We start from the raw sequence: 26,436 nt of genomic DNA on the forward strand, positions 1-26,436 counted from the left end.
TTCAAACTCATCCAAGATTTTTAGCAAATGCTCCTATTGTCACCTCGTTCTCAAGTTAAAGTATTCACAAACCTGGGTCCATCACGCCTACCCACCGGGGTGACCACAATCCCCCATCAGGCTTTTACAGCTGAGGGGGAAAAAGGCCAAAAATAAATCTTTAATGTCAGAGAACAGAGCCAGGCAGTGTTAATTCATCTCAGTTTATTCTTATTCACATTTAAAACATTTTCATGGCAGCACATTCTTCCAACCATACAGGCGAGACATCCTGTCCTGCAGAAAAACAAAATCCCATAAAATTCTTTTTTTTAAAAAGAAAAAAAAAAGTCTAAGGGTACGTCAGTGATTAAAAACAAAACAAAAAACATCATAAGTCATATGGAGGATAAGCAGCATTTAAAATTTTGGGGGGAAAAAAGCGTTTCCTGATAAATGTGTGTTTGTGTGTTGTAGCAGAGCGGGCCCCTGCTTCACCTTTGGATCAATCCCTATCAGTGTTAGAGGAGCTAGAGAGCCGACCAACGGCGTGTCTGCGGTCCTTTCAGTTCACTAAGCCTGACGGGGGCTTAAAAATCACATTGGAGCGAGGGGTGGAGAGATACTGAACGAAAGAGAGAGAGTACAGCTGGCAGCAGAGAGAAGGACGATTTAAAAATCTGAAACCAGAGCGGGGTTGTTTTCTAGCCTGCGTGTATTACTGCCTGCTTGTCAGAGAGTCGTCTTCTTGCTACAGACCGGGCTCACATTGTTTCTATACACAGGCTGCCTATACGTGATCCATGTGTGCCGTGTACACAGCAGCAGAAATAGAACTGCGTGTGGCTTTGCAGGGATTGTCGAGTCTCCACAGAGCCTGCTGTGTTGTTGGGAATATAAATATCAATATGTTCCCGAGGAAGCCTCCACAGAGTCTGTGCACAGCAGATGTCTGGGTAAACTGTTACCCGAAAACCACAGCATTTCTATCTGAGGACATGTGGTTAGACTCGACATAGGAAAATGGATTGACACGTTCTCTTTTAATCTCTCGCTCCCTTCATTTCATTCATCAGCTCCTATAGTCATCTGTCAGAAGATGGAAACAAGTCAAAAAAAACAAAACAAAATTAGAGCATAAAACCAGAAGATAAAAACACCCAAAATGGAAAACCCCCAAACTTGTGTAAACAAAACCCTTTGCGGTGGCATCTTAACCACCTGTTCAATGTCATCGCCTGCATCCTCAGCAGATGTCTGATGTTCAGTCCAGAGGCTGGTTACCATAAGAACAAATGGGCCTCAGTTTCTTGCTGTGTGCGTTTAATGTGTATGTGCCGTCACTGGTACTGGAGGTAGTTCTTTAGTGTCTGCGGCAAGGGGAGTGTGTCAATGTGATGGATGCGCTCTCTACCCAGAGCCAGTCGAGCTACTCGTCTGCACAGGTCCATGAGGGGGAGGGGCTCCGCTGTTAGAGATAGAAGAGAGCACAGACACGGGTTAGAGTCCAAACGGGCCAAGGAACAACTTCAAAATGCTCCAGGTATAGATGACAAATCATGTCCAGAGTCATTTTAGTCACAGTTTACATTAATTTTTAAGTTTGGGCAATATTTCCTGTGAGGCAGGAAAGCATAAAGAAGCATAAACATGTAGACACATTTCATATCAAGGACAGTAAGACACTTTGCAAAACAAAACCGTAGGTCATGGTAGTAATAAACTACAAACTTTTACACCAACTAGATTTAGGACACTTAATTGACAAAAACTGAAATAGTTGGATGCTTTCAAAGTGACTAAATGACCTTTCAGTCAGAACTAAAACACTGCTGTCAAAATTAACAGCGCCTGCAATAAGAGAAAGAAAAGCCCAGCAATCAGACGACCCAACAAGCAAGCAATTTGGAACAGCGGGAAGGAAGAACCAGGCGCAGGGAGGAGCATTTGCCACTAATGGCTGAACTTTTTTGCATTTTGAACCATGCAAAACTACTCTGGTCGAACCCAAGAACAACAAGCAGGGAGCTAGGAGTGAGCATAGGTCGTCCCTTTCAAGCCTCATTAACCATTGTAAACCAGAGGGAGCAAACCCAGTGATACATGTTAACATTTGTTTCATCGTTTTGTGTCATTATAGAGCAACTGCTGCTGCAGTTAACAGACACTCAGTGACGGGTTGTCAAGTAAACACCAGGAGCTGACATTCTGTGCAGAGTGTAAAATGCTTTGTTTGATTAGGACTTTGTTAAATTATTACTGCAAAACACAAGAACACGAGGAATTTCTTTCTTCTTTTTAATGGACTGATTGCACAAAGATAATACTTAAGGAAAAAGGTTTATGAGTGTGATCATAAGGCAGATGCGACCTTGTGACCTTGCATGAATGCAACTCTGTTGTTCTGAAGTGTAAAACATCAGTCAAACTAATGTTACAGCACTCAAAATGTAGCAGCCTTTTTTGGGTGGGGGCAATCTCACGACTACTTTAATTACGTTGCATCTTCATACATGCGAATGGAAAGAGAAGCAGCTGTTAACAACATTTAAATATATACACTTGTCATCACTTCCAACAGAGTGTGCCCAGCAGAGCACGCCAACTTCCCTCCCACCAGTTTTAGAGGCAACTGATGTCTGTGCATGTCACACAGACAAGCCTCTTAAACTGCTACCCCTGTACGGATGTCAAGCTGCTCCACCTGGAAGCACCATCTGGTGAAGCAGAATTCCTGCTGCTTGGAGTCCACTTAAACACTGTGTGAAGGACATGAGGAGAGACGTTTACACCTGCATAAAAACCCAGTTACACACACACACACACACACACTCTAGTTGACGGGGGTAAATATTGAAGAAAGACACTTCCGTGAGCCAACCTGACCTGCAGGATCCACTTCAGTTACACACAATCACAACACAACAATTACTCACACACAAACACAGTTGATACTAGATTTTCTTCCCAAAGTAGATGTTTTCAGTAACCACATCCATCAGCACGAATGCTATTTCCATCTGTTCAGTCAGCTAGCTGAAACAATCTAAGGAGGGCCACAGCACACACTTACAGTCTCCATCATCTGCCATAACATTACATGGCCCATATGATCATATACAGCAGCGGTCCCCAACCCCCGGGCCTCGGACCGGTGCGTGAGTCGTTTGGTAAAGGGCCGGGAGAGTTGAGGCTCAGGTGTGAAATGTACAGTTTTAAGGGTTTTTATCGGTTTTCAGCGTTATTTTGTTATCATTTACTCGGTTTTCCTTGGTCTTTTCACGTGTGTTATGAATAAAAAAAAATTTCGGTACCGGTACTAGTTTTATTTTGTTGTATTTATCCGCGACACCTTAAAGGCCGGTCTATGAAAATATTGTCGGGCATAAACCGGTCCGTGGCGCAAAAAAGGTTGGGGATCGCTGATATACAGTATGATGTGTGAAAACGTGCCAATGATGGGATGCAGTTCTCTTTTATGTAACAAAGTTTTGGCTTTTCCTCGTGTCCCGGGCAACCGTGACAGCATGATCACAGCTGTCAAATATTAAGCTTGTTTATTAAAAAAAAACAAACAAAAAAAAAAAAAGATAACATTGAGAACATCTGCCAGTGACAGGTTCTTAAGAATTAAGATGGGAATCTACACGAAACACTAAAAACACAGACTGGATCAACCCAGCCGTTGATTCAGCAAACACAGTAAAGTGGTGCAGTTTTATGTCTATGAAACTATGATCAATCCCAAATGTGCAAAGCTGACTGATTATGACACTTAGGGTGGGTGTAATATAATGGGGCCAGTTCCCGTACTTATGAAGTCATAATTTTTTTCAAGCCTTTTTGAGCCCTAAACTAAAAATCAAAATTTCAAACCACTCATATGTACTTCACGGTCCTGTTACTCAAAATATCCACAGTATGAAAATGAAATAAATTCTGAGAGTTGGAACTTGTTCCAGATTTGACTGCTTTTAGATGGAACAACGTCAGACTGACTGTTTCCAGAACCTGCTTACAGTCTGAAGCAATGAAAATACATTTTAAACATCCACAGAAAAGCAACAAGGGCTATGACTGACCGAGCCCTTACTCTCTACAGTTAACAGTATGCAGCATTACCACAAACCGAAACCCTCTGCCAAACTCCCATGATGTGCATACATGAGGACTATTCTGACAAGTGTTCATGGAAATCAAGCACATGGAGCTCATCAAGAGACCTCGGGCATTCCTCTGGGCATGAACTGCTGCCACTGTGGCTTCATGACCGCTGAATGGCAATCACAGCTGAAAGGCAGCAGGAGCTGGTGAGGCTGGACAAGCACACATCAATACTAATTAAAAACCGCCTTCATCATTTTATGTCTTTGTTACAATCAAAGCTGATGGGCTTTCCGTCCTCATGCTTGTCATGTTATTTGTAAATCATGGCGAACATCCCACCAAATCTCTCTGCTGTGGTTTTGCTAAGTGACGTTTTGAAAGCACAGTGAGGGGAAGTGATGAAATCCAGCAGCTGAACAGGCATAAGGAAATCGAGTAGAGCTGTCTGGATTTATGTGAGTGTCGCATGCTTAATGAGAAGTCTTTGTTAAGGGTTCTTTGTGGACATGTGGCAGTGTGGATTTATTTGTAGCCACATCAACAAGCCCATATCACAAAGACGAGTTGAATGAACTCCGACTTAATATAGACAATGTGCAGCGATGTGTGCAATGAGACTGTACAGCCGATAATCCTTCACAGCAGCAAGTGAAATACTTGGCAGGCCAATTGCATCCCTCCAACATCTTATTAGCCTCTCTCTGCAAAGGCAAGTCCATTCTTTAGCGCAGCAGCTTAGCAGATTAGAACTTAAGTCTTTGCAATATAAACCGATGATACAACATCATCTCCATTCAGCCTGCAGCTTGTGACGGGCTGAACTTTGCTCTCGAGAACAAGGAACGCGCTCTTGGTGCACGTGGAGCCTGTGCATATGCATGTTCCCTTGACAGCAATCAATCAGCCTACTAGCAGTAGCCTTAGCATATGGATAGTTTCCATAGTAACCAGCTCCTTGCACCCCCACTATGTGATGTTACTGTACCGGTAAAGACTCAGATGCAAATGTGCTCTGTGCAGTCCACTGTCTGCATCTGACTGTAGCCTGTTAAAATTGAGCCAAATTCAGTTGTTTCAGCTCAGATGGAAATGACTGTATTAAAAAGTAGCTTAATAGCAGCAGATCCCCCAATAAAGACACAGCTGCACACCCCGATTTACAGCTACAATACCACTGCTCTAATTGGACTTCTAGGTTATAGAAGTAGGTTCTATAAAGGGTTGTTCACATTTTCACAAGTGTACTTACACTTAGTTTTAAGCTGATTTTTTTTTTATTTTTTAAACAAATGGAAAATTCTGAAGGATGTCTGTCATACTGACATAATATTGGCAATGGATCTACTGCCGCATTGAATAATTCACATTACAGTACAATTAGAACATTCTCCTTGGGACTTGGGGGGAATAAAGAAACCGGTGGTTCCTCCAGTGCTTTGTTGAATTTTCTCACATTACTCCCTAGTGCAGTGGTTAACGCAATCACTTGGGAAGTGAAAGGTCACTGGTTTCAAAGGTCACAGTCCAGAAGGGCATCTGGCCAATTCTGAACATTGGCTGTGGAAAAAACTGGATTTTGACTGCATGTGGTTGCAGACCTGGTCCTGACATTGCTTTGCATTCACTGGAAAAAGCCTCAATAATATTGATCATGTTCCTGCAGCATTAATATAAAAAGGATGACTAAGGATAGGATCGTTAAATGAGGTGAAAAATGTCAGTGACTATAAGATGTCATACAGTGTCCATGTACATGAGTCTATGGTGTTCCCAAGTACACGATGTGTAAACCAGCAGCTTGGTGTTAATGACAGATTTTTTTGCATGTTACTCAAATCAACATAGATGTCATGAATCACTGTGCAGCAACAGCTTCAACCATGCATTTTGTATTTGTGGGTTCTCTTACATGCACACACTCTGATACAGTGCAATTACAATTAATGTGAGTATTTGATTATTTGGATAAACTAGTGGAGCATTGTTCTAATGGAGTTTTTTCACCTGTATTGTTAAGGTGCTGGAATATCTATGACCCCTGCAGAGCGCTTCTTCCACACTGCGCTGCAGAAGTAGTGCACAGTGCAAGGGGGAGCGAGTGCTTGGAGACCTTCGTTCAGAGAACCTTTGATGACTTCTGATCACTTGTGTTTAAAAAAAATAAATATAAAAAATACACATACAACATTACACAACACATTTATGTCTCCCCCTGTTACACAGATGAGATCACTATGGCTGAAATAACCAGACAGGTGTCTGTAACAGGGGAATGCATATAAAAAAATTAAAATATTCCTTTGCAACAACATTTCTTGATGTATTTGATTACACTCAAGCAACCACCCAGCTGCAGTCCAATTAGTTCATATTTTTCTGCTCTGTAGCCACACTGACTACAGTTTTTGCGTGCCTCAGCTGTAATTGCAGCAAGAAGAGTCCATCTTCTTCTTGCACATTTGAAATAGGTTTAAAATTTATTTTTAATGACTTATAATTACATTAAGAATTTCTTTATGAGCCTGTCAGTCAAATGACAGAAAGTCTAAAATCTGCTAAGATTGGGCCTCTGTGTGGGTGCGTGTGTGCATGTCCATGTACATTTGTCATAAATGAGTGTGCATCATGTCAGCATTAGGTTTATATGCTTATGAATATTGATGTGAATTATGAATGCTATAAGTGGTTCCTTAATGTCTTTTTGTACTCCTATAGAGGTCAGCATGTTTAATGTACATTTATCTCAGCCCACACCTACAACAGTTGTTTTCAGAGGTACTACATGTGCATGCATCAGCAAGGAGAGCTGAGCAAAAAGAGAAGAAGAAAAAAAACTTCGTTATTTAGAGTGCAATGATGTCATTACATGTGAAAAACCATTATTTGCAGTATTTCACTCATTACTCTCTGACAGTGCTCTCCTGAGGGATGTGGGGTTTCTACAAACTTGCTGGAAGCCAGTCACTGCCAGCACAAGCTGGTCTCCATGGTAAGGGTTGCCTGGGGTGACAAGTGGTCCTGTCAGACACTGATGATGAGCACTAACAGAAGGTAGGCACTGTCCATCAGCTGATAGACTCGACTAACACTGACAAGTGATCCGAGTTTGGATTACAAAACTGCTTCTGTTCAAATCTGCATATGTTCAGTCTCAGTCGAATCAGTCTCAGATTCGACTTCACACCACATCCAGCTGTGACTATGTTCAGACTGTTGGGATATTGGAGCTCATTTTAGAATATCACTGATGAGCAACAATACAATTTAACACAATTACATTTTTTCTTTTTCTTTTTTTTCTTTTTTTTTAAATTCTCGAGTGCTACTGTACACGCTTTAAAACTTGTGTACCCATTTCCATTTCATCAGTGTACATAGTGATGTTAAAAATATAGTGACATATTTGGACAATATTGCTTATATACAGTCTTACGCTGTGTTACATAAACCATCTGTTCAGGTTGTGTGCTTCTGTTAAGTATAGGTAGAGCTGGGCGATAGAACGATAACGATATGTATCGCGATATAACTTTTACTCGATAGAGAAATTAAGCTATCGTGATAGACTTCGCCGCTCTTGTCCTCTTTTAAAAAAAAAAAAAAAAAAAAAAAAAAAAAAGATCAGCCAATCCAAATTAAGTAGCGCAGAGCCGAACCAATCACAGCCGCAGCGTCACGTCGCGTGACTTGTAACGTACAGCACAAGTGCCAAGCCACACGTGTGTTTGTTTGGGAAGCAGCCAGCGCATAATGGAGGAAAAGAGTGTGCCGACTAGAAAAATCAACCGAGCGTGACCGAAGAGAAAACAGATGATGGTTACAACGCCGGAGAGATTGTCGAACGGCAGAGCCATAGAAGTTCCGTAGTTTGAAGGTATTTCGGCTATTTCAAGTCTGACAAAAAACAGAGTAGCGTGCACTGTAAATTGTGCCGAAAGCAAGTCTGGAAATACAATGAACTGGTGCATGCGTCACACTGTGCGCCACGTTATTGTTTCGGTGAAATGAATTTCTACAATACTGTTAATTCTACTCTCTGCAGTGTTTAAATGCTTACATATACACACAGTTACTGTCCGTCCACACATACGACTCGGTTCTGCTTCTATGCCCCAGCTTTGTTTACTTTTTCCCACCGAGGCTTCTAGACTTCTGATTGGCCAATATTTCTGCACGGTTAGGAATCTAGCGCCACCTGCTGCTTTGGCATGTTCATAGCAGCGTTTTCCTTCATTTCTGCCTTTATGTGTGGATGGGATTATTTTTTAAAACGAAAACGGAAAATCTCCGTTTTCAAAAATACCCGTGTACGTGTGGATGTAGCCTCAGTCTCTGACTGGAAGCGCTAATTCGTCATTCGGCTTTTGTCAGACTAAAGTAACTGTTAAAACTGTTTGAAAAGCTCAGCTATACAACAAGGAGAGATTGAGAATTTCCTTTTAGTTCTCAGTTTATTTGATATTGACAAAAGTTAGTCAGTTTTGTCTGTTCTTCTGTAAAACAAACTAAGATTTATTTTTAGAATTAATATTTTGTTTCTAAGTGGAATTGACAATTTAGTAGTCTGTTTCGTTTGTTCTATTTTGAAACTTAAACGCTTTAGCGGCTGCCTTTTGTGTAGTTTGCAATATTTGCCTTTATCTGAAAAAGTCTCATGTTCCTTAAGTACATCTACCCTGTTGAACTTATTATGGGAAATAAATATTTAAATAAAAACAAGCTGCTGATTATTTCACATTTTACTTGTGAGCAACGGCACATTTAAATCTTGCAAATATAGTTATTTGGCTTATATCGTGATAGATATCGTTATCGCCTGAAATGAAAAAAAAACATATCGTGATATGAAAAAATCTCATATCGCCCAGCTCTAAGTATAGGTAACAGTTTTTATAAGGGATTTTTGGTTTCCATAGCACAATAACTAATTAAAGCTTCACCAAACAAATAACAACTAAAGAATCAATAAAGAGGTGAACTAAAGTGTGAGAATCTCATAACCTCACTTTCCAGAGAATGAACCACTGGACATGCCCACTGTCTTCATGCAGTTGATGAAATCATTATTCCTTACAGCAGAAATAATCAGAATCTGCTGCAGTTTTCAGTAAAGTTTAACTGTTTCGAAATATTATCCAAGACACTGATTTGCATTTTATTTCAATCTATTCTAATAAAATGTGCTTCGGGCACTTCATATATTGTTTCCAAAGAAAACACTGACGCACCGCATTATTGCCATTCAACCCAAAACTGGTTCAGCACCATGCATGTCATCTGACATGCAAACTGACTGTTAGAGTAGGTTTAGCAAAGAATCTTTATCATCCTTTGGAGGCATTTAAGTCAGCTTAAAAGTGGAGCTCTTTGCCAATTCTTTATCTTTCCTCCTGCTTCCAGTCTGCCGTGTGAGTGTCCAAGTGTGCGCTCTCCCTTTCACCTACCGCACTCATGACTTATTTGGAATAGCCAGAGACTCAACTGACAGATTTACGGCACACTAAAGGGGAGATGGAGTATGAAAACATGTGGATAAGGACGACTGAGCACCTGATGCACTAGGTGGACAGAAGAGGCCCGCAGGCTGGCAGGCACCCACACCCACCTAACACTTAAACAAGAACAAAGCGTAGGAAGGGGAGGTGAGCTCAGAGTTGGCAGCACGTCAGTTTGTCTGGCCTCACTCAGGTGTGACGGCTTGTGGGTAACTGTTGATGGTTCCCTTTACTTTCACATGTGCAGCCCACTAATTTTAAGTGCATAGACATCAGCTCACCATAATAGACGACCTAGTTATGGCTTACTTAGAAATTGGGGCTTAGGTAGGTCCATCTTTCTGGCACGTGTTCCAATTTAGTGATCCTTGAATTCCACCCACTTTTCCCTGCCTTCCTTCAATATGACAAATGTACTGAGGTAACAGGCTCCTAGCCATGCTTATCCAATACATTAGCATAAAACTGGTGCGGTTGTCAGACCTACTTTTAAAATGATGGGTGCATGTGTCTATATAAATAGCCCTTAAGGTGCTTAAGCAGCTCTGTTCCCAAAATGAGGGGAAAAGGGAGCCAGAGAGATGTCTTGGAATGGACAGAACAAGATGACCTGTGTGGGCGATGAAGGAAACTGTGGTTTTTAAAAAACCCCCAAAGGGATTTCTCTCTATACGCAATTGGCAATGCAGCTATCTAAATTGAATGGTCCACTCAGAATGCTAAACGAATCAGATATCATTAGTGGAAGAATTTTGTATTGGCTTCTCGCTTCCTTTTACATTGCATCGGCAAACAAACGAGTTCCACGCAATCAACTGCCATGAATTAGTCTCTGCTCAAGAAATGGAGGCTAACAACAGAATTACTACACAGACCACTAAAATAAGTGATAGCTAACAGCACATGCAACATTATAGGCAAACAAACAACCAATCTTAAATGGGCTTAGTATAAATGTGTTTAGCTCCAGTGGTCATTCCATACCAGTTCTGCCTGGGAAGCTTTCTAATACGTCTTAGGAAGGCCCTTAGTGTGACAGCTCCTTAGTAGTGAAGCTAAATATTACCAAGATGGGATCTGCCATGTTAATATTATGACATCTCTGGTGTACGGTGAAAGGCAGCTATAATGCGTCATCCATCTTTACATGCAGTCTTGCAAGAGAGACCCAACTGTTTACCCACTACCTCAGTCAAATCTCTAATTGCTGTCAATCATAACCAAATGCATGTAGCAGCAGTTTGAAAGCTCTGTGGTACATAATATAGGATAGAACACCAGTTGAAAAAGGGTGTCATTGAGACCACTGTTTCATTGTTCTACTCAAAGTGCACCCACAAGAGCAGCACTCAGCCAGTCATCAGTGCTGATCACAAGTCCTAAACTGATGTCCTCTTTACTTCAAAGGGTACTTCATTTAAATGCTTAATTTACACCAAAATGGGCAGATAGAATTACCAGAATCACTTTAGCCAGAAAACATGTCTGACTGTTACATCTATTCGATACTAGAAGTGGGACATTTTGATCAACAACACCACATTCTGACTTAATAGCAAGCATAACAACACTTTGGATTTAAAAAAAAAAAAAAAAAAAAAAAAAAAGCAACAACCCACACTTGGTAAGTGCTTGCAAGTCAGTGAATGAGCTCAACCTTAATCTTAGACCTTGCATAAATTAAGTTACAGCTTGCATCTGTGCTGTGAACACTGCTAACAGTGCTGAACGCCAGACAGCAAGGAAGAAGAAACTATGGCTTTTACATGGGGCAATCCTTGACCAACAAACTAGTGAGCAAAGTGACTGATCAACAATTAACCACCCACCTTTGCACACAAAAGAAAAAGTCAGCTAACCCGTTTCCACAGCAACCGACCACTAGAGCAGGGCGATAGGACCAAAAATATTTATCACGATATACATTTGAAAATTTGCGGTAACGATATAACTGACGATATAATTGACACTAGACAAAATACTTTACAACTCCACAACTTTATTCGTGAACAAAACAAAAAAAAAACAAAAAAACAAAAAACATCAATGTACTTTCACTTAAACAAGCAGCTTTTTTTTTTATGTGCATTAAAGTTATATAAAAATTTAACAGTGCAAACGCAAATTCCTTGCTGACAGTTTAACCAAAAGGCAGTTGGAAATTGGCCGACATATCCTCAGCATAACCATGTATAATATCTACAAAACGTAAGAGGTTATACACACACACACACACACACACTACGGTAATATTATGTTGAAGCACAGTACGTATCACTCCGCGAGGCTCCTGCCTACGTTAGCCTAATGCTCCTCAAGCGGTGCGGCTACGTAGCTTAGCAAAGTCGTACTAAAACATTTGACCGATGTTCGAGCGCCGTGTACCACATAAAATCGTTTTGAGGTCAGTAAACACAACCAGAATTCATACATAAGGCACACGGGATTATAAGGGGCACTGCCGACTTTCAGAAAAATCAAAGGATTGATTTTAAGTGTTCCGTATTTTGCAAAAAACATGGTAATAACGACGGCCCGCTAGCATGCTCTACCAAAAATAGTGCTTTGTTGTGTATCTGACAGACGAAAGCTAAACCAGTTCCACACCACTGAAGTTGCAGCATTTTTACAAACCAATTCTGGTTCATCTGTTTCATTCACCGATCTGCTTTCACCCTTGCCATTCTCTGTCGCCGCCATGCTTTTTCCCGCCATGTGCGTATGAAAACAAAGGCACTGCGCATGCGCGTTTTACCCATATTCTATCGCAATATTTCATTTTCTTATCGTTGCCCAACATTATACTGGTATTACCATGAATGGTACGATATGGCCCAGCCCTACCTACCACCACAACAAATGGGTGTGTAAATACTGGAATTAAGGGGGGGGGTATCAGTGTTGAAAGGAAGGGGGAGAAAGACGATGAAACAGGAGGGAGGTAATGAAACACAATGAGAATTGGAGGCAAACACAGTTGATTTACAACCAGGGGTGGACATGCATGTCAGCAGGATGTCTGAACCCCTTCTTATGTGGTGTAAATTGCTGCCATTACACCGACTGTGGTATCATGAGGCCTGGTGTGGTTGATAGAAAGATCAGGCCAAAATCCAGTGACACCATGATAGCCAGTTACAGGTATAAAAGTGATTTAAAAAAGTAAAAATAATAAATAATCAAAATAATAATAAATAAACAAATAAATCCCGTCTCAGTAGGTGTGGCTTTCAACTGTATCTGGGACTCAAGACCAAAGTTTGGCGTTGAGTCTGTGAGGATGAGAAAACTGCTTTAATGTGGGGTATTAAGGGACAATACAGACAGGAGAAGGGTAAAAGGATACTCATCTCTTTTCGCTTCCTGGGGAGTGGGATGAAGAACAAAGGAGTCCAAGTGGGGGTAGAACGAGGGGAAGAAAGGAATGAAAGAACTACATGACACATGAAAAACCAAGAACCGAGAAAGCGAACAATCAGTGAATCCTCTGTGAGACCCAGGAATAAGGGAGCACTGACATCTCCGAGCATACATATTGACGCTTCTATTCTTCTCTACATCAGAGAGATGTGCTTTGTGTCTAATATCATACACTGATCTCCCATGTGCAATCTGCCACAACACAGGCTCGTCTGAACATTTGAGACTTCCAAACTCAACAGACAAAAACACGATATACCAGGCAGACAAATGGGAGTACGATAGTGTCGATTCATGGATCATTAATCTATAATTTAAAATGTTAAGCAAAATGAAAATGAAAACAAACGGTTTATTTTTGCAAAGACTAATGAAGCTCGTCAATAGAAAACAAACTATAAATGTTCTGAGAGTTAAACTAATGAGAATCACTAACAATTTACTTGCTAAAAGCACATCCATTCCTGACAGACCAGTGCAGACTGCTGTATAGTCACTTCCATGCTATACTGGCACACCTTTTAGCTACATCTTATATGCGATTAGGTCTATGTTGCCGCAAAGAATTTACCCGAGTAGGTATTTTTGGAAACTCATCTTAGCATTTCATGTTTTTAACTTTTACATCCATCGCAAAGATCACCATCATCACTGCTGAATGAGGAGTACCACCTGCAGGACGGCAGCTCCTGATACCAGTCCTTTATCTTTTCTAGTCACAAACGATGCTGTCATGATGCCAGAACTTCAAATAGTATCACGCACAAAAATAGGCAACAATCATGAAAGACAGCAATGAATGAATATCTAATCCCACAGTAATTTTTACTGTTGATTAGAATAGTTTGTTTTTTTGGACAGCCCTAGTCACAGAGTACCCGACAATCAAACGACCTCCAAAAGGCCTGAGCCTTGTGGTGTGGCTTTCACACTTTTCACCCCCCCCCCACCCACCCAAAAAAAAATAAAAATAAAAGACAAAACAAAACAAAACACATTGAGCTCTTATATGTGGGAAACTGTACACCATACAACCACATACCCACATCCTCTTATTAGACCTAACTGAGGGGCCAAGTGGACAATTGAGACAGCCGAGCTTATATCCTCAGGACATTCCACTGATCATCGCTGTGACCGAACTCTGAAATCACATTACATTAAAAGAATGATACCACTGGCTGACAGTCGGCTGCTTAAATGTGTCGCCATATATTGACAATAAAAACAATTGACCAAATGTTCTGTAGGACAGAGAGAAGAAATACCTCGACCTTCTAAAGTTCGGGGCTGTGTTGTACTCACTTTTTGAAAACAGCAGTAAATGTTAACACTTCAAAGCAAGATTTCCTTTGGTCTGGGCCGGACATTACAGCAGCTTCACGTTCAGCCGTGGATCCATACATTCAGAACACTCAATGAAATCCCTCTTTTTGATAGCATACAACTTTAAAGTGGATTCTCCGTTTCAACCATGTTACTAGCTGTCCAAGGGCTTATCACTGATATAAAAAGGACTAGCATACAGTGATTTGTGAACTGAAACTAGTCAAAGAAAAGTGCCATGCCTAATCCTTACACAGACCACATTAGTATTTTAACATATTTTTCACACTAGCCAAATCCCACCTTCACACGAAGATGGGAAAATGTTATCATATATACGCAACAAGTGTGATCGTCATGATGTAACGACAGATGTACTGTGGCATGTTTTGTTCACAGAGCCAACTTTAACCTTAAGTTTCTCACCATTCAAGGCTAGACGCTTAACTCAGAAGCACACTGGGAAATCCTCCAGAACTCCCCCTCAACTGTCTGCTGTCCACACATGGCTCACAGCCATGGACACGGCGTCCGTGCCACACTGTTGGCAACGCCCCCAGCCTGTTTTGGGCCTGCGCGCAACATGCAGGCAAGAGCTGGAGGGTTGACTGAGGGCAGGGCTGTTACGCAATCTGAGCCGACTCCAGTCTCTGGGTTAGGGAATGATGACATTTAACAGAAAACACACAAAGCCAGCGCACGCACGCACGCACATTCATTATGTTTAAGTTTGGGACAGCAGTGAAATGGACAGAGCTGGATGTTTGCCTTCTGCGTGTCTGAAAGTTGAAGTCTGTATGAAAGTGCCACAAATGAAGTATGAATAGCACGCTTTAGTACAGAGACATCTTTCAGCTGCTTCCTAGTGGTTAACAAAGCAGCAGTCCCTCCTATTGTGGGCTTTTTGTAGATGGAAATTCATTGAGCATTTCTAACTGCCTCAAACCATATATCCTGAGAGCCAACACATGTTATAAGCACTTGGAAATCATCCACACTATTACCAATGGGTAATCCTCCACATCACTCGTGTATTAAATATTAGATAAACATGCCTTTGCTAGAATTGCTCCCTCCTCTCCCAGTTTCGCTGGACTCCAAGATGTTACAGCACAAATCACACCCTGGGTCACTGAAGCCCTAATGAGCTGCTCTAAATAGAAGTCTTTCCTGATTTGCAGCCATAAACATTACATATCCACAGTGTGGAAAATTTGCCCAACACATCCAACTCTCCGCATTTCTGCAGCGATGCAAATGCAATCAGCAAAACTGGCTGTAGTCGACTCGGTAGAGAGCTACGAGATATATATATATGAAACTCAAATCTGTGTGTGCATGCTGACTACAAATTAAGTTCAAGTAGGTATCAACACAGCAGTCCACAGACAACCTAAAAAGCTGCATGAGCTCTAGTAAGAGAAGCCCATGCAAAACTTAAACAAGAATTAAGCAGAAAAGTCAAGACATTCAATTTGTGCCAGTCTCACTTTGGAAAGTGCTCCCCTAAATGCATGCTATGTAACATGTTTTGATAAATTATACAGTATTAAAGCTCAACACTGTCAGAAAACAAACAGCAGAAGGTAAAAGCAGATGCTGGAGATTACTGAAGACCGTAAAGGGAATGGAAAGAAATTATATCTTCCCTTCCTATGTCATTTCTGTTGCAACACTTTCTTCATCTCTCCATGTGTTCCCCTCACCCACCAATCAGTCACAGCAAGCAGTTGCTCCTCCCTAAGCCTAGTTCTGCTAGAGCTGTCTTACTTTTAAAAGGGAGTTTTTTCTTCCCAGTCACTTAGTGCTTGCTCTGAGGGAATTTGCATTTAGACGACTCATTGTGAACTTGTTCTACATCCCAAACAAAAAACAAACAAAAAAAACAAAACAAAAAAACAAAACAAAACTGATCTGAACAGTAGAGCATGTGACCAAAAATATTTATCACGATATACATTCGAAAATTTGTGATAACGCTATAACTGACGATATAATTGACACTAGACAAAATACTTTACAACTCCACAACTTTATTAGTGCAAAAAAAAAAACCCCCCAAAAAAAACATCAATGTATTTTCACTTAAACAAGCAGCTGTTTTTTTATGTGCATTAAAGTTATATAAAAATTTAACAGTGCAAATGCAAATTCCTTGCTGACAGTTTAACCAAAAAGCATTTCCAGTGGAAATTGGCCGACATATCCTCAGCATAACCATGTATAATATCCACAAAACTTAAGAGGTTATATACACACACACACACACACACACACACACACACACACACACACACACACACACACACACACACACACAAAATACGATAATATTATGTTGAAGCACAGTATGTATCACTCCGTGAGGCTCCTGACTACGGTAGCCGTAATGCTCCAACAATCCATCAAGCGGTGCGGCTTCGTAGCTTAGCAAAGTCGTACTAAAACATTTGACAGATTTTCCAGCGCCGTGTACCACATAAAATCGTTTTGAGGTCAGTAAACACAACCAGAATTCATACATAAGGCACACGGGATTATAAGGGGCACTGTCGACTTTCAGAAAAATCAAAGGATTGATTTTAAGTGTTCCGCATTTTCCAAAAAACAAGGTAATAACGACGGCCCGCTAGCATGCTCTACCAAAAATAGTGCTTTGTTGTGTATCTGACGGACGAAAGCTAAACCAGTTCCACATCACTGAAGTTGCAGCATTTTTACAAACCAATTCTGGTTCATCGGTTTCATTCAAAGATCCGCTTTCGCCTTTTTCATTCTCTGTCGCTGCCATGTTTTTTCCGCCATGTGCATATGAAAACAAAGGCACTGTGCATGTGCGTTTTACCCATATTCTATGGCATTTTCTTATCGTTGCCCAACATTATACCAGTATTACCGTGAACGGTATGATATGGCCCAGCCCTACTGAACAGAACCTTTTGTGCCAGCCTGTCAGAAAAATAATTTCAAAGATTAAAGTGCAGAAAACACAGTGTTGTACTTACGATCTAGTCCGTTAACGTAACGAATCGACACTTCACAGTGCCCCCACACAGCGCTGACGATAGGATAGAGTCTCTTGCCCTTCAGCCCCCTGAAAGCCACTCCTAAGTACTGTCCATCTACCATGAAGCTCAGCGTGCCTTCATCCATGTCTAGTATCACTGTCAGACAGTCCGGAAGCACAAACGATTCATCTGGCTCCAGGAAAGAGGGATATGTGGGTGCTGATGTGGAAACAGGCCGGTTCTTCCCATCATGGTAGAGTCTGTTCCGACCCAAGTCCCAGCCCCAGGACTCCGAGTCTGAGCCCACCAAGGCTGTGTAGCCCACCGAGTGTAGAGGCGCTTCAGCAGAGGCCACTCCCACAACAGCGTGGGTGCCTCTCTGTCTGGCTGGCCAGTGAATCCTCCATACATGGAGGCCCCTTGTATATCCCACCTTACCTCGGATACAGTCTGTGCTTTGTGCTACAGGGTGTCTGTGGAACGTCAGCTTGTCATCCTCCTTAACAAAGACATTGAGTGATCGGTCGTCAGGGTTCCAGGCGTGCTGAAGCTGAGTCTCTGGGCTTGCAGGGGGCATGTCCAGCAGCAAGTCCAGCCTAGGTGGCCGACAGAAATCTGGGCCCCGCAGTTCACGTCGAACAGGCCTGTATGATGGCTCTCCACGTACGTCGACTGACTTAATGGTTCCAGAGATCTTTTGGCCCATGGTTGGGAAGGTGCAAGGAAGGAAGGGTCAGAGGGGAGGGAAATGGATGGACCAAGGGTGATAATGAGGGGCTGGTAAGTCCTGACGTTACCTCATGGGCGCAATGGTAATGCAGAGTCTGGTTGGAAAGTACCGTCTTCAACCAGGGGAAACAACACTCCTGAAATGTAAGAAAACACAAAATTAATTTAAAAAGAGTTACCCATGACACATTCATTTTCAGCTCCTTATTTTTATTCTTGGACTATTTTGTATAAAGCTACTTTAACAGTGTACATCTGATTGGTGCAGCCAGTTAGTTCATCCACTGTCAGGTACTTCATTCAGCTGCCTTTAAAGAGAGTTCCTCATCCCAGTCAGAAACCAGCTGCACTGCTATGGACTGTAGCTGCCAGTGCTTGTTGTTCTCTTATGCAGATTCTGTGCATGTACGCGAGCCAAACCAGAACTTCAACCATGTATAAAAAAATTAATTTAAAAAAAAAAAAAAAAAAAAAAAAAAAGGTCATGTGCTGGTCATCAAGGCTGCAAGGCAAAGTGCTGCTGACATTACTGGCAAAGTGCTGCACCGAAAACATCCTAGTGATTGCTTTGTTTGCTAGCAGACTGCCAGGGTTGGCTATAGTATATTATGTTGACCTGCAAACAGTCACTGTCTATTAGTTGGGCAGAGGTAAAACATTAAAAAGTGCAAACAGTAAAATTGGGAAGGTTCACCCTAAAGGTAAGCTGCAGCTCTGATACACAGCTTTTACTTGGACGGTTGCATCTATTTCCAATTTTTGTCACTTCAGTTTCACTACAACTCAACAGTGCTAGTAGACTGTTAGTAGTCGGTCACTTACATTTAAACTACAACCACAATACACTGGCAACCAAAGCATACATGCACAAGGAGGCTGCTGGAGGTATACACATTTTTCCCCAAGTGACAGGTGGTTAACCAGGGGTCACTGAGTGGTGTCTTGGCCTGCATGACCGAGGCCTTATTTTCTGCCATCACCCTTCTGCCACACACAACTGATTTTTTTCCCCCCCCTCATGACTAGTGGTTGGCAGATGGCCACCATCCTCTCTGTAAACCTGGGGCCTTATTCTCTGGATCTTAAGTTGTCACACATCCATAGTGGGATACAAGTTAGCGTCATAGCGGCCCATGTCTGCAAAACCTCAATATCAAAAGTTACTTTGGTAATGAAAGTGATTTGACATTTGAGTGACATTTAAGTTACACCATGTGGAACTGTTTATTTGCCACTTGATACCTTGGCAGTCATTTGTACACCATGTACCGAGTTTGCAGCAGTCTAAACATGTGACTTGTCTGCCTTTACACTATTATCCAAAAAGCTGAGAAGACGACATCTGGTTCATGGACTGACCCATCTACTACATATTTGGGGAGGGAAAAAAATAACTTTAGAAAGTAAAACACATGACACACTCAAAAGCACCTACAACATTTTTGATCAAACAATCTGTGAAGAATCATTTAAGAACTCAGCTTTAACAGAGAAGGAGAGCCGAATTGCTTAAATTTGCTGCTGACTTCCTGTGAAATCACGCAGGATGCATTTGCTTTTAGCCAATTCCTCCTTCACAAAGCACACAATTGTGACGCAATTCATATTTTATAAGCCTGTAAGAGAACGTAGCATGCTGAGCTTTCCCAGCAAGCAAACTGAAAGCCTGAAGCTACTTCTAAACACAGGTGCAGAGTTTCCCTCGAATGACTTAGCTGTTCTAAATATTTTGCACTGGCATTACTCCGTGCGCAATCCCTCCACAGTGTTTTTCACACTCCCCTAGAGTTTCTGAGGAAACAACTCTGCAGGGTTCTTCCAGGGAAAGTACAGAATAATAACTAGTAGTGACCCACCAAGGGAGACAGTCATAGATGTGAGTAAAACAGATGAAGAGATCATGAAACTTTTAACACAGTTAAATGCAGCTTAAATCCATCCATCCATCCATCCATCCATCCATCCATCCATTCGCGTCCGCTTATCCTGTTCAGGGTCGCGGGGGGCGCTGGAGCCTATCCCAGCTGTCATAGGGCGAGAGGCGGGGTACACCCTGGACAGGTCGCCAGTCTGTCGCAGGGCCAACACACAGGGACAGACAACCATTCGCACTCACATTCACTCGCACATTCACACCTATGGGCAATTTGGATTAACCAATTAACCTATCCCCACTAAGTGCATGTCTTTGGACAGTGGGAGGAAGCCGGAGTACCCGGAGAGAACCCACGCAAACAGCTTAAATCCTTTCAAAGTAATAGTCAACAAATGAAACTAATTTGCTAATCTTTTGATTTTGAACAACTCAGTCTCATTTTTTCCCTATTCTCAGTTTTAAGCCTGATCTTAAAAGTAGAGTATGCCTGTCTCCTGAATCCAAACTGGGAGCTGGTTCCACAGAAAGCTTTCAGAAGCCTGAAAACTGAAGGCTCTGCCTCCCACTCGACTTTTAAATACACCAGGAAGTACTTTGTTAGGATAAGGAAAAGTAAAGTCTTTACAATATGATGGGGCCTCATTATTTAAAATATTGCATGTCACGAGAGGAATTATGAATTTAACAGGGAGCCACTGAAGTAGTAAATGGCCTGTATTTGTATAGCGCTTTACTTAGTCCCCAAGGACCCCAAAAGCGCTTTACACTACATTCAGAGACACACACACACACACACACACACACACACACACACACGATGGCAAGCTACATTGTAGCCACAGATGCCCTGGGGAGCACTGACAGAGGCGAGGCTGCCAAACACTGGCACCACCGGGTCCTCTGACCACCACCAGTAGGCAACTGGTGAAGTGTCTTGCCCAAGGACACAACGACTGAGACTGTCCAAGCCGGGGCTCGAACCTGAAAGACATATCCTGGTCAACAATGACTTAAAGATTCCTCACAGCATCACTGGAGACCAGAGTAATGCCATCTCAAGTAAATATCTGGTTTAAAAAACAAAACAAAAACAGCCGAGTACAAAAACCTCAGCTTAGAAGCAGGAAATCGGAGGTCATCCATGCCTGTAGTTTGACTAGTTGATTTGTATCATCTGGATTTGTGGATAGCAATGAAAGCGTATGCAGTGTTTTCTAAGACCACCGATTAAGGAAAGGACTTACACTATAAAAGGCATTTGTCCTAACACTAAACCCTGTGGAACTCCAAAATTAACTTGTGTGTTAGGAATACTCTTCATTTACATTTGGTATTTAGATTCCAATTTGTCAATGTGTGTTCTAATCTCTGTAGTAAAACAGAAGAATGTTATCTGTTGAAATTGAGTGAAACAGTAGTACTGATAAATTAAAACCTTTCATTTTGAGATCCAAACAATGAAAATGCTTACTTTTATGTATTGGTAGGAGGTTGGGGTTGTTTAGTGTCCCTTTCAGGAAGAGATTAATTGTGAGCTGATTTGGACCATATTCATTTAAAAATATATATCTTGTAGACCAAAAGCTCTTTCCTCCTTCATTCTGAAATAAACCATGTAAGTTTGGGCTGTTAGGGAAGCACAAAAGCATGCCAGTATAGGAAAGGAGTGACTTACAACTGATAACAAAGGCATAATGATGAAATGATGGAAAATCAAATTGCCAAGCTATACATCGGATCCCAGGGAAAAAAAAGGAAAATTCTCAAATTTTTCGCTCGTTTCATGTTAGTGTCTAAATATCACAAAGTAAACATGAATTGCAGAAGTAAAAGGAGACATGAGATCCAAGAAAAATGTCACAGTGATGAATAAGCAGCCGCTCCGACAACACTCTCCACATGCACATTTAATGACAGTTTCATTTGCAGAACCTCCATTATGACTACAATCCATGAAGAGAGACAAGCTCCCCATTTCCATATTAATTACTTGCAACCAATGTTCCCTCTAATTTTTCACGTGTCTGAGCGAACACACAAACTCCCTGAGTGATCCCATGGACCACTGTGAGCGACATCAGACGTGTGCACTGTGGTCACGCCGGCATCGAATCCAACCAAGTTACATGGTTTATTGAAATAATCAAATTACAGCATTTACATTTATGTTAGACTACTTTTAAACTGCTTTAGCCCATTTACAATGAAAATGTAAAAATCTAGCCATTGGCCTGTGTACTATGTTAACACTATTGGAAGTAAAAATAACTTGAACTCCAATTTCAAAAACAACTTTCTTTTTTATAAAGCTCTGACTTGTATTATGAGTCTGTGGTCTGTGAGAGAGTCCTGTAACTCTGTCTGCAAAATATAGTATGTAATGACCAATGTTGGGTAAATAATTATATAGTTACTCAAAAAAAGTAACTCAGTTTGGCAAACAACAATGTTTTTTGCAGCTTTTTTTTTTTTTTTTTTTTTTTTTTTAATGCAGCAAAGGCGTTTTTTAAATAAACATTTCAAACTATTTACAGAACAATCAGCTGTTCTGCATCAAATTTGATGCCACACAAATTATTTGTGCCACTCCAAAAAAATAATCTGTCCACTATGAGATAAAGGAGAACAACAGCCTGATACCTGCAGGCCTGACAACAGGAGATGTATCACTCCTGTAATATTCAGCAGTCGCCTCATTGTTCTGACACACACACACACACAACAAATCTATTGACTACACTACACACCAACTACATAAGATTTGCGCTAAACGTCTCAAATCTCTCACATCTCAAAACACCGCCGTCACTCCTAAAACTTCCCCCCGTTTCTAAACAACTAAATGCCACGTTGCCATGTCATTTTTTGATTGGTCGACATGGTACTTTTTTCGACCAATAGGAAAGGGTGGGGGTGTTTTTGGTTTTGTTCTTGCTCCCAGGCGGAGAGTGCTTTCGAGCCTTTTTTCTTATAAAACGCCGTTTTTACCGTTTCTTCCCGCAGTAAATATAAACAACGATGGTGTTCAGGAAGGAAACCAAACATTGCATATTGTTTTAATGACAACTCTGGTTTTACGTGGCCTATCAACGCAATTTAAAAACTGGTATAAAGTCCACACTTTTTCCGTCAATTGTTCCGTCTGTCCTGTTCATATCTCCAATGGTTGTACATGTTATCATTATCGTGGTTTCACTCCACATCAGCCGCTTTGCTAGCTAAAACACCGGTGTCGGCACATAAGGACGCTGTCATAGCCTGTCAACGACGTTGATTGGCTGCGTATACGAATGTGAATCGCATTATTGGCTGGACTATGGGATAAGGTGGGATCGTTCTAATCCCATACGGGAGCAGCCAGTCACTGACTAACACTGCAAAACAGAATTGTTAAAGTATTGATTTTAATTTCAATTCAGGTTAGATTTTTTTTTTTGTGCGCAATGCAGATTTTCTGTGCGCAGAGACTGTGCCAGCAGTGCACAATTGCACACGTGCGCAGCTTAGAGGGAACATTGCTTGCAACTACCAAATATGCCACATGGAACCAGTTCCAGACAAATGAGGAGTCTATTTAATACGGGGCTGCAACGATTCATCAAGTAACTCAACTACTTTAAAAAAAAAAAAAAAAAAAACACCATCCTCAATTCAAATGTTTTGCTTTGATCCTTCATATTATCCACAACTCTGTCACACTCTTTGTAAGTTCAAGCATTTCACCCACAGTACTGAGACCGTGAGCTCAACTGTAGTGAAAGAAAGTTTTTCCAGTGTCCAAAAAAGCAGCTTTTGTTACTGTAACATAAAACCAACGTACCAACCAACATATATATTTAAAAAACAAACAAAAAAAACAACAACATGGTGGCAGAAATGACCAACGAATGCAAACATGAATACTTTGTTTTACACAATGAGAAATCTGCAGTAAAAGTATGAGCAGTTTTAAAAAGACCTGAGTACAAGTAAATACTCGTGCTGTCAGCCCCACACACGGGCAATCCACATTGACTAACACCAATATAGTGCAATCGAGCACACTGAATGAAAGAAGAAAAATTCTGATGGAGAAGCAAAAATAAGACTATGTCTAATGCCGTGATAATTTTGAGAACTATGTCAAATATAATTTTGTTTAAAAGTGTTTCAGCTCTTGATCCAGGAAAAAATAATAATAAATAAATAAAATGGGTACGGCTCAAACAAACCTAAAAAACAGCCTGTGCCTTTCACTGTACATCAAAGACGAAGAGGACAAGGCAGAAGCAAACTATCAAAAAAGTTAAAGGGTGAGGAAAAAGCTGGATGTGAAGAGGGTTAGTGAAGAGCACCGCGGTGGGAAAAAGAGTTGGAACGTGATGGAAAGAAGAGACAAGAGAACTGATGAGAAGCACCAATGGAGCAGGTGAGTAATGTGAGAGGCCCGATAAGAGAAAGTGTGAGTATGAAGGAAGGAGATGTAGTGTCCTTTCCTGAACTTCTTCAGATTAAGAGTGTTTAGTTTAGTGGAATCATTCTTCAGCAGCAAAAAACAACCCTCAACACCACCTCAGTGATTTTCATCAGCTTTGAGCACACAGAAGACTGGATGTGAGAAGAAGCTGGAATTACTTAAAATGTAGCTGGACTGTAAACCATGGCACAAACTTCTTATCTCACGCAAGCGAGGCAGTGGCATGGAGAAGGGCGCTGATAGCGTGACAACCACTGTTAGCATATCAAAGATACACAAGCTAGTATTAACGCAAGCAACCCCCACCCAATGCACAGACACAGACTCATGCATATGCGCTTAAGGGCACATTAATGCACTGTAGTATTGCAGGGACTTTGAAGTTGAAAAACGCAAATCCACCAACGCAGTTATCTGCACACTGGCTTTAGAACATGAACTGTGGGCAATCATGACAAGGGTCTAAACACACATGAACAGTCTCCCTCTCACTTGGACAATGATTTGTGTCTGTCATCACAGTATCTGTCATATGGATGAACACATAAGGAAAAGGACAGTTTGCTGATGCTAACTCTTACTGAAAAGCTTGACTTGGAAAATGTTTCTGGAACTCGAAACGCCTCGAATTTTAGAATTTAGAACCATTCTGAAAGAATCACTGATATCTATAACTTTAAAACAGATGTTATATTTCAAATTAACAACTAGAAATCACAGGCAGAAGTTCATGAGACGAGTTAACTGCTTCTCCCACTGAAAACGCTATGTCCAGATGAACACAATCAAATTTGGGGGGTTTAAACTGCTGTGTTTATAGTATAGTATAACCCATCGAAAGACCTGACACAAGAACTGAGAGATACATGTTATTCAGTTGATCTGTTTACTGTTCACTGAAGCCTCATCAAAAACGGCCTCAGTGGAAGAGTGGCTGTTCAGATTTTCCTTTCCTTAAGGACGGAAAACAGGGAGAAAAGGTTGAGGTAGCAACAGTTCCAATGGAGTGATTAATCAAATTTGAAATTTGTGGTTCAAATCATCAACAGCATGTAGAGAGGTGGTCAGGAGAGCGGTACGAGCCATCTGTAAAACACAGTTTAGTCTCCATCAAGGCTTGAGACTGCATTTTAGCCACTGGTGTTGGGGTCGAGTCAAAATTGATGGAATTATGAACACAGACAAGTATCGTCAGATTCTCATCCACTGTGCAACACTGTCTGGAAAGTATTTGATTGATATGGCTTTATTTTTCACCATGACAATCATCCCAAACACATTCCCAATGCAGTGATAGGGAAAGGACACAGTGGAACACCATCAGTCATGGATTGGCCTCCTCAGAGCCCAGACTGCAGCATAAATAGAGCAGTGTGGCATCAGTGAGATAAAACGGAACAAAAAGCAGCCAACATCCAAAGAAGAGCTTTGAATGTCCTTTTAAGACTATTGCTGAAGACTAAATAAGCCACCCACACATAACCACACCTACCCCCCCTTACCCACATGGCCTCAACATGAAACATTCTTTACAATCGCCTCCTCTCGAGGATTTTTGGACCATGAAATGCTGGTGCTCGTTTGTTGCTGTGATACAGGTAGATGACGCAAGACGGCATGTCGGGGGCTAGACAAAAAAAATCAAAAAATAAAAATAAAAATAAAAATATGGCACGCACAGTCTGAGAGTTTCTTCTAATGTTTGAAATGAATTCAAACAATGTGTTTGGTTACAATAGGACATGACAGATGACATGGCAAGAGCATCAGACAGTGCCCTGTATTTAAATATTTTCAATATTTGGTTCACTGGTACTCGACAAGTATTGCTACTGTTGTACAAATAACATTTGGATAAAAGTGTAACTGACAGAGTTAAGCACAGCCACCCAGTCCTTATGAGAATGATTAATCTAAGCATGGGACAGCTTAAATATTTTACATTTTCTTTTAAAACTTACATTCTTAACAAACCTCAGTCCTGTTGTTACAAATGTATTCAGTTATTATCTTGGTTTAACATTCCTTTACTCAATCCTC

The 26,436-nt window shown here is 41.2% G+C and overlaps 1 protein-coding gene across 5 annotated transcripts in view; it reads right to left on the reverse strand.

Moving 5' to 3' along the window:
- Nucleotides 1-325: 325 nt before the first annotated feature.
- LOC113037033 (SPRY domain-containing SOCS box protein 4) overlaps nucleotides 326-26,436 on the reverse strand; it is a 61,551-nt gene continuing 35,440 nt past the window's right edge. For all 5 annotated transcript variants that reach the window (XM_026193749.1, XM_026193746.1, XM_026193747.1 and 2 more), the window contains 2 exons: nucleotides 17,333-18,201; nucleotides 326-1,447 (listed from right to left, as the gene is read on the reverse strand). In XM_026193749.1, coding sequence (XP_026049534.1) covers nucleotides 1,320-1,447; nucleotides 17,333-18,041 — 837 coding nt within the window. In that variant the 5' untranslated portion in view covers nucleotides 18,042-18,201 and the 3' untranslated portion in view covers nucleotides 326-1,319. The remainder of the gene's footprint in view (nucleotides 1,448-17,332; nucleotides 18,202-26,436) is intronic.

This window comes from Astatotilapia calliptera, chromosome 14 (assembly GCF_900246225.1).
Source record: "Astatotilapia calliptera chromosome 14, fAstCal1.2, whole genome shotgun sequence".
Classification (NCBI taxonomy): Eukaryota; Metazoa; Chordata; class Actinopteri; order Cichliformes; family Cichlidae; genus Astatotilapia; species Astatotilapia calliptera.